The sequence below is a fragment of the Hippocampus zosterae genome, chromosome 1 (genome assembly GCF_025434085.1).
Source record: "Hippocampus zosterae strain Florida chromosome 1, ASM2543408v3, whole genome shotgun sequence".
NCBI classification, from domain to species: Eukaryota; Metazoa; Chordata; class Actinopteri; order Syngnathiformes; family Syngnathidae; genus Hippocampus; species Hippocampus zosterae.
In genome coordinates this window covers 4,243,965-4,262,195 of record NC_067451.1, presented here as the reverse complement: position 1 = coordinate 4,262,195, position 18,231 = coordinate 4,243,965, and the positions used below count along the sequence as shown (strand labels likewise).

The following is an 18,231-nucleotide window of genomic DNA, read 5'->3' as shown; positions in this document are numbered from 1 at the left end:
TTGAAGGCCCAGCTACCAAATGCAATACAAGGCCCACCACTGGCTAACGGAGGCGGACTTTCCAAATGGTGACGGGAAGTGGCTTTCAAATTGTTCCTATTTTCACAAGTGGTGCATGAATGTCACACTTACTGCTGGTTGCTGATTTTGAAAGGCCTCTGGCGGGGAGGCAAATATGCTCGTGAGATCATTGCCAGCATGCTGTCGGACATTTTTTTTTTTTTTTAGCAGAGGGAAGAAAAGTTGCATGTTTGTCGCTGTTGATAGAAAGTAGCGACGCCGCAAACATTTTTGTTTGTCCCTTTTTTTCTTTCTCCTGAAGCATCAAATGCAACCAACTGCAACGTGTGAGCGAACTTCTGACTTTCATTTCCTCTCACCACATCTGACTTTTCAGGAAAACCACATCCTGCCACTAGTTCCTTAAATGCTCCAGTGACGTGATAACTCCGCTTGGGTGCTGCCTCCAAAGCTCTGCAGTGCTTGGAGGAGGTCGATTGCGGCATCGCACTGTGCTCAAGGCGTTTATTGTCAGTGTGACCCCTTTCCCACTGTCGCAAAAAAAAACACATCCGATGAGGTGTAAGGTTGTGGCTTCAACTTGTTGACAACACTCATGAACTGGCTGCACTGACAACTTCAATCCCCCCCCCCCCCACCCACACCCTCGCTGGACGCAGTTGACATGAAGGTTGTCGCACTCACAGAGAAATCAATAGCACACAATTATTAAGCTAAATGTGGCACTTTGGCTGCAAAGGTCAGGACAGGTTTGTACAGAACTTCTACTTGACACTGAAACGTTTCTCTACATTATGTTGATGTTCCTAAAACTCTTCTATCCCAAAGATGGACTGCAAGAAACGGTGTTTCTCTGCTTGTGGTGCTTATTTCTATCAATTAGTGTGGAAATACAAAAATCATATTGAAATTTACCGTCTCCTTTGTCATTTTTAAATGCGAAAAATAATTACACATACAAAAACCTAAAGTCTTCCCAAACTCATCATTTGATTTTCAAATTTGATGCCTTGCGCTCAAGTTGAAAACCAGAGTCAGCATTTTGGCAGGTGGACGTTTTTGAGACATCTTTTCAGATTGCTGTGTCACTTATACAGAAGGATTCAACTGAAGTGACGAATAAACAACTAGAAACAAGCACACTTGACTTCTAATACGGTCTCAGTAAGATATTCACCGATTGTGGGTTTTGAGGAATTTACTTTCTTTGGGTTTTAGACTCGGCACAACTTTCTGATGAGAGATATTGACTTTGCCAGAAGCTAAGCATTGCTTTCTGATGGATGAATAGAAGAAGAGGCGATGCACTCACAGTCCAGATGTTTCTTCTTGGGTCCGCTCACTTCGTGCGTGGTGGCCTTGCACACCGCCTTACTGATCGCCGATCCGGTCATGCTGTGCTGAGCTGCAGCAATCCGGTCTGTGATCGATTGGCCAGACATGACGTCTCCTTCTGGGCTCCTCAAATGTGCCTTTGCTCAATGGTTTAGATAACAAAAAATAAGAAAGAAAGAAAAAAAAAGAGCACAACGATCCTATCAGTGGGTCGACTCCCAAGCGAGGGGACACTTGAACGTGACTTCTCTGTCAAGCGAACGGAAAAGGATTCTTTTTTTTATGTTCTGCTTTCTCTAAACCTACGACACTATTATGAGCTAATCTGTGTTAGCTCATGTTTCCGCTGCAATCCTCCAACCAAAAAACAGTCCCGCTGTGGGATTTGCCAACAGTGGAAATAACTTTGTGCGCATAAATAAACATAGCTTACTGGCCGCTCTGTCACACGGACGGTCTAATGGTTTACGCAGGGCACCTCAGAGGGGGGGAAATGCGAGCAATCCGTGTGAAATAGCAACACCAATCACCCTCTGCAGATTTTTTTTTTTTAGTTCCTCCTTCCTCCACGTCAACTTGTTAGCTCGTTAGCAACAAAAAGTCCTGGTCAACTCTTCCTTCGAGCATAAAAAGTCAGACTGAAATGAGAAGGGCATTGCTAGAACTTGTAAAATTCACACGGTGGGGGGTGGGGGGGTCACCAGCGGTGACAGGTGATGTCTCAGTCAAGGGGGGGAAGAGGGCGCAAGGGGCGGAGGGTATTAGCCGAAAAAAGCTACCGACATTAGCTTGGAAAATAGTTGAACCGGCGGAGAGGTGATGTTAAAAAAGGACAGTCGCTGTTGCTCCGTGGCTCGCCTTCGCTCTCCTTTTCGCGCTGTCCACGCTATTGCCAATCCCCGTCCCGCAACGTGGAACGTCTCGACGCGTGCTTGTTCTGAGACACGACAAGGAAAAGGCTGGACGGCTGCTTCAGTCTCCGCCGGACAAAATGGCAGCGTAAAAAATCAGCTGATCTCACAACCTAGATGCCTTCAGGGACCAACCACAGCCTCGGAGTTTTGAGATACCACACAAAAGATGTGAAATGAACAATAAATCAAAAGCGTCACCATTTAATGCTGGCAAACAGTACAACATAAATCTATGTTCTATTATATTGCGTCATAAAAATATTGTGATTATTCTTCGCCTAAATGACTTCTGAATCTGAAACTCTGTCTTCCCGCAGCACGTAAACGTTCACGAGACTTGCTTAACGTAAAGTCCACGGTGAGTGAGTTGCAGCCGTTAAGATTTTTTTGAAAAATATTTAAATTTTTTGCACCTCATTGCATCAAGTCCTTACGACAATGCATCGCGGAGCAAACGTCAATCTTTGGTGATAGGGTGCGCACAATTTGGGAGGGGCCATCAAATGATTGCCCCTCAGACGCCCCGTGTCCTTATTTGACTCCCAATTGTACGGAACACAATGTACTGCTTAACTCTTAGTGGAGACTCTCACGATGAATCGTCCAATGATATCAATAGACACTTTGTGCGCGTGTAAAAACATATTATTTGTTCTATTTGTTTAAATTTGCATGAAATTAACGGGCAACGCTGGGTGCAGATATTTGAGGCAATTACTGTACATGTTTTCATGTCTGCGTTAAAAAGAAATCACAGTGCACTGTAATTGATTGAAAATGTTGACGAGGATGGTTACTCTGACGCCTGCGGAAATGTCCAGTATTCTCCAGACTGAATGTAATTGGTGAGCAATTTAAATACCCAGAGGACAATGCAATAACCTCAGTCTTGCTCCTCACTCGAGGATTTGTGCAATCCAGACTTGGAGTCTAGCGCTATCTTCCGGCGCTGAGGTGAAACTCCCGATTGCCATGGCAACTGCGTGGATGCTGGGAGCCCGTGTAACCCGTAGCAACGGACGCCAAAACTTGATGCTGTCCATCTAATGTGCCTTGCCCAAAATCAGTGCACCCTGTATGGGGGGCTAGGGGGTTTGGAGATGGATTTTGCTCAGTTGACAAATATCCGCAGGGGAACGGCAGCATTTGACATCGCCATGGCAACAACAGATAATGGCGGCGTCACGAAGCTTGGGGGTTATTCTATAAAGATATAAATACAGTATATGAAGATGTAGAAGCTGAAGTACAAAATAACAGGAGAGGGACAAAGAATTACTATTCATGGTCAACCAATAAACACATTTTGTTGATGTTATGTATATCCCATCCCCAGCATTTGTGGTGTTCAGTAAGGTTTAAAAAAATCCTCTCATATTTTGTCAATACTCTCCAAATCGAAACATCGAAGTGGGTGAACTGTGAATGCGCAACATTGAGCGTGTCTGTCATGCAGAAACGCTAATTTATGCCAGTGACATAAGCTCAGCAGGAGAGCAGTTTACAATTAGTGATGTTTATTCAAAGAGAAAACAAAGCTCCGTTTGCACGTGGGCCTTGATTATCAGCATCATTTAGCGGCTGAAGACCTCTATCCGCAAAGTGTCACTCAAAGGAGGGCCGACGACATCTCGGCCAGAGCTTCCGGGTCGATCCCAACGGCAACGGGCTGGCAGCAGCCAACGCAGATGTACCTGAGGACCCACAGGTAGATGATGACCGACAGGACCACGGTCATGGCCAGCAGCAGCACGCTGAAGACGGACTGCGGGCCGGCACCCAAAAACAGGACCAGGGAAGGCTGGAGGGAGTCTTCACCTGTTTTGTGTGCTGGAAGCGCAAATTGCAGTATTACAGTACCCATGAGGGCTCTCACTATGTATACGTAATGACAATTACGTTGATTAGTCATATAAAAAGTGGACTACAAAACTATTTTCCCCTGTTTACAGGGCGGCCCGGTAGTCCAGTGGTTAGCACGTCGGCTTCACAGTGCAGAGGTACCGGGTTCGATTCCAGCTCCGGCCTCCCTGTGTGGAGTTTGCATGTTCTCCCCGGGCCTGCGTGGGTTTTCTCCGGGTGCTCCGGTTTCCTCCCACATTCCAAAAACATGCGTGGCAGGCTGATTGAACACTCTAAATTGTCCCTAGGTGTGAGTGTGAGTGCGAATGGTTGTTCGTTTCTGTGTGCCCTGCGATTGGCTGGCAACCGATTCAGGGTGTCCCCCGCCTACTGCCCGAAGACAGCTGGGATAGGGTCCAGCACCCCCCGCGACCCTAGTGAGGATCAAGCGGCTCGGAAGATGAATGAATGAATGAATGAATGAATGAATGAATACAGTTAATTACCCGATTAACCGATTTTTGATCATTTGGTGTATTATAGTTCCAGTGATTAAAAATAAAGGGGTTGTGCTCGCGAACCTCTTCGAATCTGATTCTGTCTTTTTTTTTTTTTTTTTTAGAAAAAAAACAGGCATGCTGAGCTACAATGGAGACAGCCAGTGGAGGACCATGATTCATTTCCACAACATCTATGGAGATTCACGTTATGCATTAGTGTGAGGCTAATTCATTCAATAAAACGGTCAAAGACATTCAAATAAACAGCTCACTTTGGGTCGAATGGCAGTAAAAGGTTCACCTTTGCTCGAGTGAAGAACCAACAGCAGGCAGATGACGATCCCAATGACAGATTCCCTCCTCATGGCGGGCTCTCTAATTGAAGAATACATTGCACTGCACAAAGCACACATTCAAACAACTGTCACAGGAACGAGCTTACATAAAGGAGGAGCGGTATCAAGTACAACGGAGATGATGACTGGATATGATGACCCTCCTCCTTTGCCAGTGTCCGTCGTCTTGGTGGCAACGAGCTTATCATTAAAAAAAAAAAAAAGATATGAAACAAATGAAATTAAAAAGCAACGGAGCCCGGCCAAGACCTCCCCTGCATCATTTGTATGGAGTCAGGAGACTTCATAATCGTCTTCCTCGTCTCCCGACTTCAATCAGGCAGCTGTGATGGTTGGGGGGGGGGGCGTGGGGGGGGCACCTGAGGAAAAAGAAAATGGCTTTTTGAGCTCAAGAGAGACTGGTTCGAAAATAGCAGAAATAACCGCGGTGGCAAAGTGGGAGGGAGGAAAATGAAGACGACGAAGAGGAGCCGCTTCCACTTGGCCAACAGCAGAGGGAAAAAAAAAGAACCGTGCTTTTCTCTGATTTTTTAAATGACTAAACATGCTTGACCTCCTCTTGTAAAAGTTAGACTTTTTTAAATTATGAAATGCATGTCAACGGATACAAATTGTTCCCATATTTTTGCTTCCACAATTTAAAAAAAAATGTTTTTTTCTAGATCGTAAACCAAATTGTGAGTGTCACGACCTTCGATGCCACGAAGGCACTTAAAACAAGTGACAGAAGAGCAAAAGAAAAAAAAGACAGGCTCGCCGAGTCGTGTTAATCTGGCTGTGGCATGTCTTTTGTCCTTCCACGTCACGCCTCCAGGGGTCGCCTTGGCAACTTGTTTTACAACTGACACCCTTTCAAATAGGCGGCCCGGTAGGCCAGTGGTTAGCATGTTGGCTTCACAGTGCAGAGGTACCGGGTTCGATTCCAGCTCCGGCCTCCCTGTGTGGAGTTTGCATGTTCTCCCCGGGCCTGCGTGGGTTTTCTCCGGGTGCTCCGGTTTCCTCCCACATTCCAAAAACATGCGTGGCAGGCCGATTGAACACTCTAAATTGTCCCTAGGTGTGAGTGTGAGCGTGGATGGTTGTTAGTCTCTGTGTGCCCTGTGATTGGCTGGCAACCAATTCTGGGTGTCCCCCGCCTACTGCCCGAAGACAGCTGGGATAGGCTCCAGCACCCCCCGCGACCCTAGTGAGGATCAAGCGGCTCGGAAGATGGATGAATGAATGACCCTTTCAAATATCCTGCGAAATGCGATGGCTGGACAGATGAACCTTTAAGAGCCAATGGAGGGGAATGCAAAATGCCGTCATCCTCAAACTGAAGCTGGAGAAACACAAGGTCTGTACCATCCACCAGCTCTGTCATGTCATCACGGAGGATCAGATGAGGAGCTCAGTGGCAACCATCAAACTGCTGGAAAATAAGGATGGCCAGACAAAATTCTTTTGGCACAATAGTGACATTTTCATTAAGTGGTGTACTTGCTTTTGTTACAGCCGCTTTCAACATTAGCGACTGTGTGTTGAATTATCTTGGGGGGGCCGGGGGGGGGGGGGGCAGTACATTTGTGCTATTATACAAGCTGTCCACTCACTACATTGTAGCAAAGTGACAGTTCTTCATTGTTGTCCCTTGAAAAGATTTACAAGAATGTGAAATAATGCCGGCGTCCCGGTAGGCCAGTGGTTAGCATGTCGGCTTCACAGTGCAGAGGTACCGGGTTCGATTCCAGCTCCGGCCTCCCTGTGTGGAGTTTGCATGTTCTCCCCGGGCCTGCGTGGGTTTTCTCCGGGTGCTCCGGTTTCCTCCCACATTCCAAAAACATGCATGGCAGGCTGATTGAACACTCTAAATTGTCCCGAGGTGTGAGTGTGAGTGCAAATGGTTGTTCGTTTCTGTGTGCCCTGCGATTGGCTGGCAACCGATTCAGGGTGTCCCCCGCCTACTGCCCGAAGACAGCTGGGATAGGCTCCAGCACCCCCCGCGACCCTAGTGAGGATCAAGCGGTACGGAAGATGAATGAAATAATGCCATTCTTTATTTATGCACTTGGTCTTCAGGGCTCCTTTGCGGAGGTGAAGGTGTACTCCCTTGGCTTGTTTGCAGTGGTTTCCTGTCTCAAACAGGAACATTTTACTGATCCTAGGCAAGGTGTGTCATACAAACATCCTGTGGACCCTCGTATCTGCTTCAAATACCTCCCAGGGCTCCTTCACTGCCCCTGTAATGGTACAGTACACGGTAAGAGAGACTTATTTAGAACTTATACATTAGTGACACATACCTTGAGCATTTAGTTACACAGAAATGCGCTCCTAATCTCAGATCCAGGCGCTCGACGCCGCTCTCCTGGCTGCGGTTAAGTCAAAAAGTGAAGCCTACTGCCGGGATGGTGTCCACCAGTCCACTCCTCTCCCTTACATATCCATCTTCTCAAACCCTACAAAGACCTCTCACAGTCACTCTTCCCTGTCCGCCAAATCCTTGCAAGAGGAAGGACACACGGGGACAAGCGGAAGAAAAGGAACTCCACCTTCCTCGACTTGCCGCCACTCCTCCAGCATGGGATTGGATTTCTTCCCACCGGAGGAAGTAAAAACATCAAGCCTCGGTTAATTACGCCTCAAGAAACCTAGTCTGAAATCAGTTGAAATCCTTTTGGGATGAACATAATGTTACAGAGGTTTTCCAGTCACGTTTTAGGATGCTGCAGAGCACAGAGTCAGCCCTGTTGGAAGGTTTGAAAGACATCCTCCTGGCTCATGATACTGGAGACAACGTGTGTCTTGCTTTGTTGGAGGCGACTGCAGCATTTGATACGGCGGAGCATTCTGTTGGCTTGTTTGCAGCACCAGGTGGGCATTGAAGTAGCGCTCGAGAAGCAGTCGGGATTTTTGTTCTCAGCACTGGTTCCTCTGTGTCGCACTCTGCCTCAATGTCATATGGTGTTCCACAGGGTTCAATTTCGGGGCCCTTGCTGTTTTCATTGTATTTGCTGTCTCTGGGTTCCATTTTATAAAAGCATGGTATAGAGCGTGATATTTGCAGGTGTGGTTGTTTTTAAAATGCTCCATAAATATAAATGAGTTGAATCTGCCTATGAACGGCATACATCAACCTGAAAAATATTGTGTATGTCAGGATGCTGGGTTCCTGTACACAATCCTCTTAAGACAACCCAGTTGAGCTTCTCAGCATACTGGGGTCTAGGGACCAACAGTGGAGCATTCCGGATGAGGTCCTGATCCGAAACCTGCAGAATGGCCTGGTGTCTTTTGAACTGACAGAGAGTTTTGACAGGTTTGCACTTTTGTTGTTTCTCAGAACCTTAACTTCAGCAAGGCCATTCAGTACAGAACACAACAGGCTCAGATATCAATCCATGGCAGAGAGTAGGTTTTCATCTGAGGTGCTTCATAGAACGACAAGGAGGTCAGGAAATTACCAGACCGGCGCACAGACGGAAATATGAGACAGAAATGCTTTACATTGATCAATTTTGTTCTATGCAGTCCAAACCTAGGAGTGAAGTCGAATCATTCAACTTTTTGTCCATCCTCCTCCAGACTCCTCATCGTTCGCCTTTTCTCTCCGCTGCAACCTTGCCATCTGACCTCCCTGGCAGAGGAGCTGGTAGAGTCATCCCGCCACCACCTGGTCACCGTTGTCCTTTGGCAGCACCAGGATGAGCCACGCGCCGTCCTGGTGGCCGCCTTGCCCAGCAGGGAGCTCGGTTGGGAACTCTCCCAACTGGAGGCGGAGGGCAACTGTGGTCCCCTGGAGACTTTGCCAGAGATCTGCATGCGGGAGGGGGACCAGCTTCTCCTCCATCTTTGCGGAAACGTCTCCTACGCAGGTGAGACAGAATAACGATTCAGTTCACCTACAGCATCGCAGGCTTTTACGTTAAACACAACAAGCCTGCACACACAGACAGTTTTGTAACCATGACAATTCAGGTGGAGCAGCCTTGCGGAAAGAATAATAATAAATGTGCAATTATGTTGGAGCAGGCGCTGAGATGAACGCGCTTGGCATTCCAGACAAGCGGATCACTTTCCACCGCCAGCGCAAGAATGAGCTTCTGTTGCATCTGACAGAAGTGGACCCCTTTGGGAACTACAGCTCCCCTTCACTACAAAGGTGCCGTTGTCTTCTACAAGGTCACCAGAGGTCAGGTGGAGTGGCAAGGGGACACGCTGGTCCAGATGGAAGTGAAACACCTCGGGAAGCCTGTGTGTACACTGCCCCTGACTTTACCAAAGGTATCGTAAACTTCAATGAATTCGAGAGCACCTGGTTGCATTTTCGGTTGACATTGCCTTCCTGTTTCATGTAGCGAGTAAGAACCATCAGATGACCCATGATGCCGAAGATATCCACCTGTGAGCGGAAGGGTAAAGGGAAATACTTTACTTTCCACCGCTGTAGCATGGCCAAACCCTAACTTTTAATTACGAGAAGATCATTTCTTGCCCAACAGACTCCCTCCCAGATTCGCTGCTCCTCTGGCTAGGAGGAGAGCTTTCATAAGATGAGATTGCACCCCTGGCACGTTCTCTACGTCTTCACCGCAGCGCCGCCCAGCTGGTGAAGCTGCGGTCCGGCGACAGTCTGCCCGCCCGGGCCTTCACCATCTTGACCATGTGGAGGAGAGAGCTGCCCACTTCCCGGCTCCGGTCCAAGGTCGCCCAGTTGGCACACTGCTTGGCCAAGATTGGCCGGCCGGATCTCACCAGAGAACTGCTGCTACGTCAGGCGCAAGAACCCCTGCCATTGAAATAAAGACGTCTATGGTGCACATTATATGCTAGCATCAAGCAAGTAGACTTCCGTTAGACTGAATAATATAGTTTGTTTGAACAGTTGGGTCTCCAAATGGATGTATAACTCTTTTTTTTTTTTTTTTTTTTTTTTACAAATTAACAGCTTGAAGCAAACACGCTGTGCCTCTTATTTGCCTCTTATTTGCCGGACCTGAGAATGTATCCATCGTAATGAACGGGGAATGTATTCTTGCTTTAACCAGTACCGCAATCAAATGTATTTGTAATTGTATTTGTAATTTCTATTACACCCACAAGAGGGCAGTGTTTCACCATTCTTCTGTCTCCAGTCAAACAGCGTTATTTCATGATACGCATGACTGAACATGTATTTTGATGGTGGACATGGTTTCATAAAGCATACAGACATAACAAGCATCAGTGTATATAAAAAAAATAGAGGGTCACCCTTGCAACTGCCGCACTTCAAGGTTTTTCCTTGCCGAAAATCAAAACAAATCTACAGTGGTTAATGTGTGACACCTCTCCACAAAGAGCAGTGGATGATTCACTAGCAAAGCCTCTCGACGTGTCGGCACGCCTGGCTTGAGATGTGACCTTATTTCAGCCCCATGACACCGAGTCATCTTGATTTTCACCAGCGCTGACGTTCGGCGACAGGCAAGCATCTCACGAGCCAATTTCTGTTCCAACTTAGTGGGAAATAATGATGAGTGGATGAGTGGAGTTAGTTTGGAGACATCTCTCCTATTGGGGTCGATTGTGAACCTTTTCTCATTTTTCACACTGAGTAGAGCTCAGTCATGTCCGCAATATATGGAGGGTGCAAATGAAGAAACATTTTAACGCAGGGGAACACAGTACTGTGCTTTTTTTGTCCCCCTTTTGTGGGATGCTAAAGGGCACTAGTGAGTGTGCTGGGCATTATTAGCGACCTATCACTGACACACACATACACACACACACGCACAAACTGAGGGTCTTAGTAAATGTCACAGAGGGGGCTCTGACAGTGCCGGGAAACTGTTTCCTCTCTCATACGATCACCCTCCCATCCCGCTCTACATTATTGAAAAGGCCACACAGCAAGGCACTGTTGGAGGTGTGCTACGACTCCAGCGGGGGGTTAGAGAAGGCGGCAAGACAGAGCTGATGAGCTGATGAGTTTCTGCCGAGCGAAAGAAGAAGGAGATTGTGATGACAACCTCATTGCTTGCTCCATGCATCGAGGAAATAGATGCACGGAGCAAGAGCGGCAAATTTCATCGGACATAAACAAGGAGGGATCATATCTTTGTGGAGCAGGGGGCAATGTTGGACTCACATCATGACTCACAAGCAGATGGCGAGACGGACCTCCCAGGTGGACATCACACTGGTCCGTGCTAAAGTCTTCATTTGTCCTCCATTTCAATGACAGACTGTCCACAGAGGAGCAGAATTCTCCCTCGGGAATTTCGATTCTGTGAAAAATGACAGAAAAGTTAAGTCAGTTAAAGTCTCTGAAGACAGATTTCAACACACAAGTTATATTTTTTTGTGGTTCTAATACACTAGTAGCTCGGGGAGGGGTATCAGATAAGAGTGTTTGATGCACTGTGAAACGGGCCGTGAGTAAAAAGGTGTGAAAAGGGTGGGAATATGGTGCGAAAACGGGTTGAGGAAGTGTTGGTGGAGTGATGGTCGAACAAAAACAAAAAGAGGGAGGGGGCTAAGAGGCAGAGAGGAAAGTGATGGCATCAACAAAAACGTGCGTGCATGTGTTACGTGTGTGAATGTGTGTGTGTGTGAGTGTGTGTGCGCGTGTGTGTGTTTTTGTCTCATGATAGTGGGTTCGGATTCCTCTTTCACACAAACAACCACAAACTGGCCTGCAGGGTGAAGGGACACATTGCTCTGTCACCTTGTGTGTTTCACACATTTATGCAGCCATTTGGAGAGAGGGAGGGGAACTGCCCCCCATATATATATATATATATATATATATATATATAAAGTATATTCATTCATTCATTCATCTTCCTAACCGCTTGATCCTCACTAGGGTCGCGGGGGGTGCTGGAGCATATGCCAGCTGTCTCCGGGCAGTAGGCGGGGGACACCCTGAATCGGTTGCCAGCCAATCGCAGGGCACACAGAGACGAACAACCATTCGCACTCACACTCACACCTAGGGACAATTTAGAGTTTTCAATCAGCCTGCCATGCATATTTTTGGAATGTGGGAGGAAACCGGAGCACCCGGAGAAAACCCACGCAGGCCCGGGGAGAACATGCAAACTCCACACAGGGAGGCCGGAGCTGGAATCGAACCCAGTACCTCCGCACTGTGAAGCCGACGTGCTAACCACTGGAGTACAGGGCCGCCCTATATATATATATATACACTTTTTTTTTAAAATTCTCAATTCTCAATTTCTTCCCAACAGTCTTCATTTCATAGTATTCTTCTCCAGTATGTGAATGTAATATATTTTTTGGTCCAATCATATTTTACCATCAATGTGTTGCCAAGTCAAACTCATCTGCCATGGCCCTCCCAGGATCAGGAGTGCTGGCCAACATAACAAGCACAGCCAACAATGGAACTGTTTATTCAACGAATTAGAACTACAACAGCATTTTTCCGTTCTCCGAATGGTTAGTCACAGCAAACCTGTTGGACGAGCAAAACAAGCCTGCAGTGATCTTTGCACATTAATTCATTGAAAAAAAGCATCTCTGGCAGGTGTGGTGATGTCACAAATTTTCTGTTCCCTGATTGGTTGGTGAGAGCAGAGCAAAACTTTTTACAGCTGACCTCGACAAGCAAAACACATCGACATACTGTACATAAATATGTTTTTGATTAGCATCTCTACTATGAAATACGGTATCTAATATACCGTACACATGTATACTGGGGGCGGCCCGGTAGTCCAGTGGTTAGCACGTCGGCTTCACAGTGCAGAGGTACCGGGTTCGATTCCAGCTCCGGCCTCCCTGTGTGGAGTTTGCATGTTCTCCCCGGTGGGCTTTCTCCGGGTGCTCCGGTTTCCTCCCACATTCCAAAATGCGTGGCAGGCTGATTGAACACTCTAAATTGTCCCTAGGTGTGAGTGTGAGTGCGAATGGTTGTTCGTCGCTGTGTGCCCTGCGATTGGCTGGCAACCGATTCAAGGTGTCCCCCACCTACTGCCTGAAGACAGCTGGGATAGGCTCCAGCACCCCCCGCGACCCTAGTGAGGATCAAGCGGTTAGGAAGATGAATGAATGAATGAATGTATACTGACGGTAGCATTGCGACATACAGTCCACCTCGACAGTATAAGAACCATATTAAAAAATATCACCTTAAAAAATGTTCTAATATTTTGTTGGCAGAAGAAATAGCACCTTCAAGAAGTATCCTTTTCCTTCCATGGGAATATTGCAACATTAGCGCTTCAGCAGATGTCAGCCTCTTCATTTAGTCTCCCTCGATTCACACTTCTGAAACCCTCTTACGCTCGAACAAGCAGCTGTCAACTTTCCTCGCCGGGCCCAGCAGTCCTCGTTATAAACGTCACACTGCGGTTGACCTCGGGCTCAAGTGGTCTCCTTTGCCCTTCAGCATGCCTGGCAGATAGAATAGGGTTGGGGGAATTTCAAAGAGATCTGCCACATTTTCATCGATTCTTTCTCACCATTTCATCGTTAAGTCAGTTGTGACATTCTTTCTTTAAGCTAAAAGCATCAGCATGTGAAATGTCTTATCTGAGATGAACTGGCCACCATACAAGCAAATACAGTGTTCATTTGCGCCTCCACTATATCACAGATTTCTAAATGATCACATTTTGTATGAGTTTTCACATGATAAACACAAGAATATACCGCATGCCTGCTAAGATTGCTCTATGCTGTGTTTGTATGTCGGTGGTTCCTTGAAATTATTTTGACATCAATGCTGAAGTCCAGGGCGGACCGGTAGCCCAGTGGTTAACACGTCGGCTTCGCAGTACAGAAGTATCGGGTTCGATTCCAGCTCCGGCCTCCCTGTGTGGAGTTTGCATGTTCTCCCCGGGCTGGCGTGGGTTTTCTCCGGGTGCTCCGGTTTCCTCCCACGTTCCAAAAACATGCATGGCAGGCTGATTGAACACTCTAAATTGTCCCTAGGTGTGAGTGTAAGTGAAAATGGTTGTTCATCTCTGTGTGCTCTGCGATTGGCTGGCAACCGATTCAAGGTGTCCCCCGCCTACTGCCCGAAGACAGCTGGGATAGGCTCCAGCACCCCCCGCGACCCTAGTGAGGATCAAGCGGCTCGGAAGATGAATGAATGAATGAATGCTGAAGTCCATTAGCCCATTGATGGAATTTTGCACTCTACCTTAACTTTAAGCTAGCAGACATTTGTTACATCAAACGATTGAGTTTGGTTGAGCATTTTGATCTTGAATGTTTCATTTTATTTAGTTTTATGTGTCAAATCATACGAGAGGACCAACAATAGCTCGCTAGCTAGAGAGATAGACATATATAAACAGCTAGATAGCTAGTTCCATAGATAGCTAGATAGCTCGATAGACAGCAATGCTAGACAGCTAGTTAGCTCAACAGGTCACTTTACATTGTGGACTGTCACCAACTGTACAGGACCATCTCATCATTGAAATATAGATGTGGTAGTATGCACATATGACTGTCATTGAATTTGGTTGTCTTGAATTTTTTAATGATATGACTGTTGACAGGAAGTGTTTGGAATTTGGAAGTGTTTCAGGCAGTTTCATCTGCTCATATTCAGCCAAATGCTTCAGAATTAAATGGTGCTTCACAAAGCTTTTTTTTTTTAAAGCAAAGAAGTGAAATGTAATCCACTCCCTGACAAGAATCTGATTGAGAATACACTCTCTAGCTGAAAACTAAACTGAAGGGATGTCAGTATGCATTTATGGAGCGGACTGTACTGTGGGTACATGAGGAATGTACCCCCCCCCTCCAACCCCGCTCCCCCCCCCGCCTCGTGCGATAAATGGTGATCCTCTCAGTTGTAATCACGCAGATTGTGATTGACCAGAGAAGGCTGAAAAACAAAACGTTACTTTGTGCATCTGTGTGTGTGTGTGTGTGTGTGTGTGTGTGTGTGTGTGTGTGTGTTTGTGCGGCAGTAATATTTGGCTTCTCACAAGCAGCTGTCAGACCTCAACCAAAGTGTTCCAGCTGACTGAGCCTCAAATTGGGCCAATAAGATGCTGCACAAAACACACTACTTGTTGTCAAACATGGCGGCACCGACCAACCGGCTGCCCAATTATAAGTAAATATTTCATTCCTTGTTGAGGCCATTCCTCCAGCGCGTCGAGAGCATACTGTACATGACCAGCACTGCAAATCCTCTGGCCGCACCCTCCCTGCCCTCCAACCCCCCCCCCCCCCCCAAGGACAGCTAGCCCATTACAATAATTAACCAGAGAGGGACTTGATGGTATCGAGCAAAGGAAAGAGAAAAAAGAAAGAATGAGGTTGGGAGAGAGAGAAAGGAAAAGGAGATGGAGGTTGGGTTTTGGTGGTGGGGGGGGGGGTCTTTTCTGCCGAGGCAGCAATTGGGTGGGAGCTTCCTGCCTGCCGTTAATCCCTGAGTGACTTTCACTGCATACAGTGAAGCAGGCACAGGCCAGAGCCATCGCAAATTAATCTAGCAAAGAGCTTGGGAAGTGGCCGTGCTGAAAACCGTTAAAAGGCTGGAGAGCAATGGGGGGGGGTTGAGGCGGGAGGGAGACATGCAGAATAGAAGGCAAAAGGGATTCGGGTGCAGGAGGGACTAGGAGGGAGAAGGCGAGCTATTTCGGGCATGGTAAAGGACAATCGCGTGGTGACATCACTCACAGGCATGTGATGTCACCACCTGCTGTGATGTTATCCAGCTCGAACCTGAATACAGTACTATTGTTGCTGCTGCGGTTGTGTGAATGCTGACGGAAAGATAATGTTAATGTAGCTGTGATGTCATGGAAACATCTCATCACACTGCCCTCTTGTCAAATTCAGCTTGAGAAATTTCAGCTTTTTCAGTAGGTATCCCAAATTTCGAGTATTCTTACATAACATTACATATTATAACATATTTCATATTATATCCCTTACAATAGTGTACTGTACAGGAAAACTGACACACAAAATCAAAGAGAATTAAACACTGTATTTAAACACAAAAATGTTCAAGAAAATACATCACGGATGAAAATCAGCTAGCTTAATGCTAACATGAAATGTAAAACAGCTCACACTGGCTAACGAAAATTAGTATAGAAGTTACGGTCATGATAAACTGTTACTTTTCACACACAAACAGAACATACAATCATATCCCTGTGTGACCAACAACTTCTTTGTCTCCTCTTGGTAAAAAAAAGGGGTAGCATGGAACTTTTCCACACCAGTAGAAGAACAACCAGAGAGAAAGGCAGTTCCGCGCTGACCTGTTAGCTTGGGCTTCAGGAGCTTTGTTGAAATTATTTTGGAATATCCACCTCTTGAGAAAAAAAAAAAACATTTGTAATTGATTGTACATTCCCAAAAGTAAAACTTCAAACCACAAAATTTAATACCTTGGTGACACTTTTTTATGGATAAATCTGGCTAAAAATGCTTATGCTAGCCCAGAATTGATAGCGCTGCTATTTGGTAGAAGTCGGACAGCATTCTGTGTGCTTATCACAACGACGCATACCTCATTTAACAACTCATTTAATCTGTCAGTTACAACACCAGTTGTGAGCAGAGGCGCTTTTGTGCAACACCAGATTCCTATCGAACTTCTTATCTTGGTTTCTCCAGAAAAAAAAAGAAGAAAAGGAGTCATATTTACCGAAGCGTTGAACTCTGCATGCACTGAATCTGTCAACTGGCTTTTAATCCTCCTCCTCGCCTGGAGAGAAGTGCCAATCAAGATTTGGGAAAAAATATGAAATAGCCATTTGAGGATTTTCCAGTCTGGTGTGCATCCACATCTTGCCACAGGGGCAAGTGAACCGCTAAACTGAAGCACGATGTGTTGATGATAAAAGTGTTTGCCTCTCACCTTATCTTCTCTTATCTCCTGCCACAAATCTCCGTAAGTGGCTTCCATTAGTGGTCCATCTGCAATACACGCATACATCTTGATCAATGGCAGATGCTAGTTTTCCTCGACGGCAATTGGCAAAACTTTTATGGCTAGCGGAGAAATGATGACTAACGGTGCTAATAGCAAACAATCTCCCCAATGTCCTCGTTCATTTGGCGAGCTTCCATTCAGGCCAAATTACTGAGCCCACTGTTACGCCAAAGATGCCAGGCCGTCCTGTTAGTCCCTTGTGGGGACTTGTGCTCCATGAGAGAGACACATTTATTTTGTCCACATCTAAGCGAGCCCGAGATGTAATCATCCGAAAAAGTAGAAAACAAACACACACACACACACAAAAACACAGCATTTCCTCTGCTGCCATGGTTGCTTCTTTACTTCGGTTTCCTGAAGACTCCCCCCCCCCCCCCCCGCCCCCCGAAAACGATAACGGTGGAAATTCCTGCAGACAGAGCCGTCCTGACTTTTTCCTGACCTTTCGTTTACGTTTGCTTGACTGTTTACTGGGCCTGCAAGAAACAGATCCAAGACATCTCATTTATTCAACATGTCAAATGTGTTTGAATACATGCATGCATAAAAGAGACAAACAAAAGGCCAACGGGGACTTCATTTACATAAAGGGGCAAATGTATTCTGCGAGCCTCTGTCATTGTCATCGCAAGATTTGGCTCGACTTGGAGTAGCTACAAAAACAGATCTTGTTGCACCAAGGGACCTCAGATTTCTTTGATAGACATGTACCTGTAGATACAAAAAAAAAAAAAAAGCTTAGCAGGGCCGCAGTAGGTCAATCTTGTTTCCAACCAAAAACAAGATTTCTTCGACAGACATGTATTCATTCATTCATTCATTCATCTTCCGAGCCGCTTAATCCTCACTAGGGTCTCGGGGGGTGCTGGAGCCTATCCCAGCTGTCTTTCGGCAGTAGGCGGGGGATACCCTGAATCGGTTGCCAGCCAATCGCAGGGCACACAGAAACGAACAACCATCCACGCTCACACTCACACCTAGGGACAATTTAGAGTGTTTAATCAGCCTGCCACGCATGTTTTTGGAATGTGGGAGGAAACCGGAGCACCCGGAGAAAACCCACGCAGGCCCGGGGAGAACATGCAAACTCCACAAAGGGAGGCCGGAGCTGGAATCGAACCCGGTACCTCTGCACTGTGAAGCCGAGGTGCTAACCACTGGACTACCGGGCCGCCAGACATGTAGATACAAAAAAACAAACAAACAAAAAAAAACCTTAGCAGGGCCAGGGTCGTGAATTTTATTTCCAGACAAAAACAAATAGCTGAATACAACAAAACATGACTCCCATCACGAAACCAAAATAAAGATACCAGGAGGTGCTTGAGAGCTCTTTCAATTGAAATACAGACACAAAG

General features: G+C 46.5%; 2 protein-coding genes and 1 long non-coding RNA gene across 23 annotated transcripts in view; 1 reads left to right on the top strand and 2 right to left on the bottom strand.

Annotated features, from left to right (window-relative positions):
• si:ch211-200p22.4 (phosphatidylinositol-binding clathrin assembly protein) overlaps positions 1-2,363 on the bottom strand; it is a 41,651-nt gene extending 39,288 nt beyond the window's left edge. For 15 of the 20 annotated variants that reach the window (XM_052062401.1, XM_052062444.1, XM_052062407.1 and 12 more), the window contains exon 1: positions 1,334-2,363. In XM_052062401.1, coding sequence (XP_051918361.1) covers positions 1,334-1,463 — 130 coding nt within the window. In that variant the 5' untranslated portion in view covers positions 1,464-2,363. The remainder of the gene's footprint in view (positions 1-1,333) is intronic. The other 5 variants (XM_052062417.1, XM_052062508.1, XM_052062499.1 and 2 more) reach the window with 1 other exon arrangement.
• Positions 2,364-6,259: 3,896 nt separating this feature from the next.
• dthd1 (death domain containing 1) lies at positions 6,260-9,866 on the top strand. Its single transcript, XM_052058221.1, is given in 11 exon segments — positions 6,260-6,304; positions 7,027-7,176; positions 7,178-7,207; positions 7,292-7,348; positions 7,350-7,558; positions 7,670-7,704; positions 8,140-8,266; positions 8,533-8,822; positions 9,010-9,098; positions 9,100-9,236; positions 9,544-9,866. Coding segments are annotated over 11 exon segments (1,377 nt in total). The 3' UTR covers positions 9,752-9,866.
• A 6,311-nt stretch (positions 9,867-16,177) lies between these two features.
• Positions 16,178-18,231, bottom strand: part of LOC127599227 (uncharacterized) — a 58,665-nt gene continuing 56,611 nt past the window's right edge. The window contains exons 3-4 of one of the 2 annotated variants that reach the window (XR_007962038.1): positions 16,583-16,854; positions 16,178-16,246 (exon numbers count right to left, since the gene is read on the bottom strand). This is a non-coding gene — a long non-coding RNA (uncharacterized LOC127599227). Of the gene's footprint in view, positions 16,247-16,582; positions 16,855-17,184; positions 17,585-18,231 lie in introns of those variants that run through there. The other variant, XR_007962039.1, reaches the window with a different exon arrangement.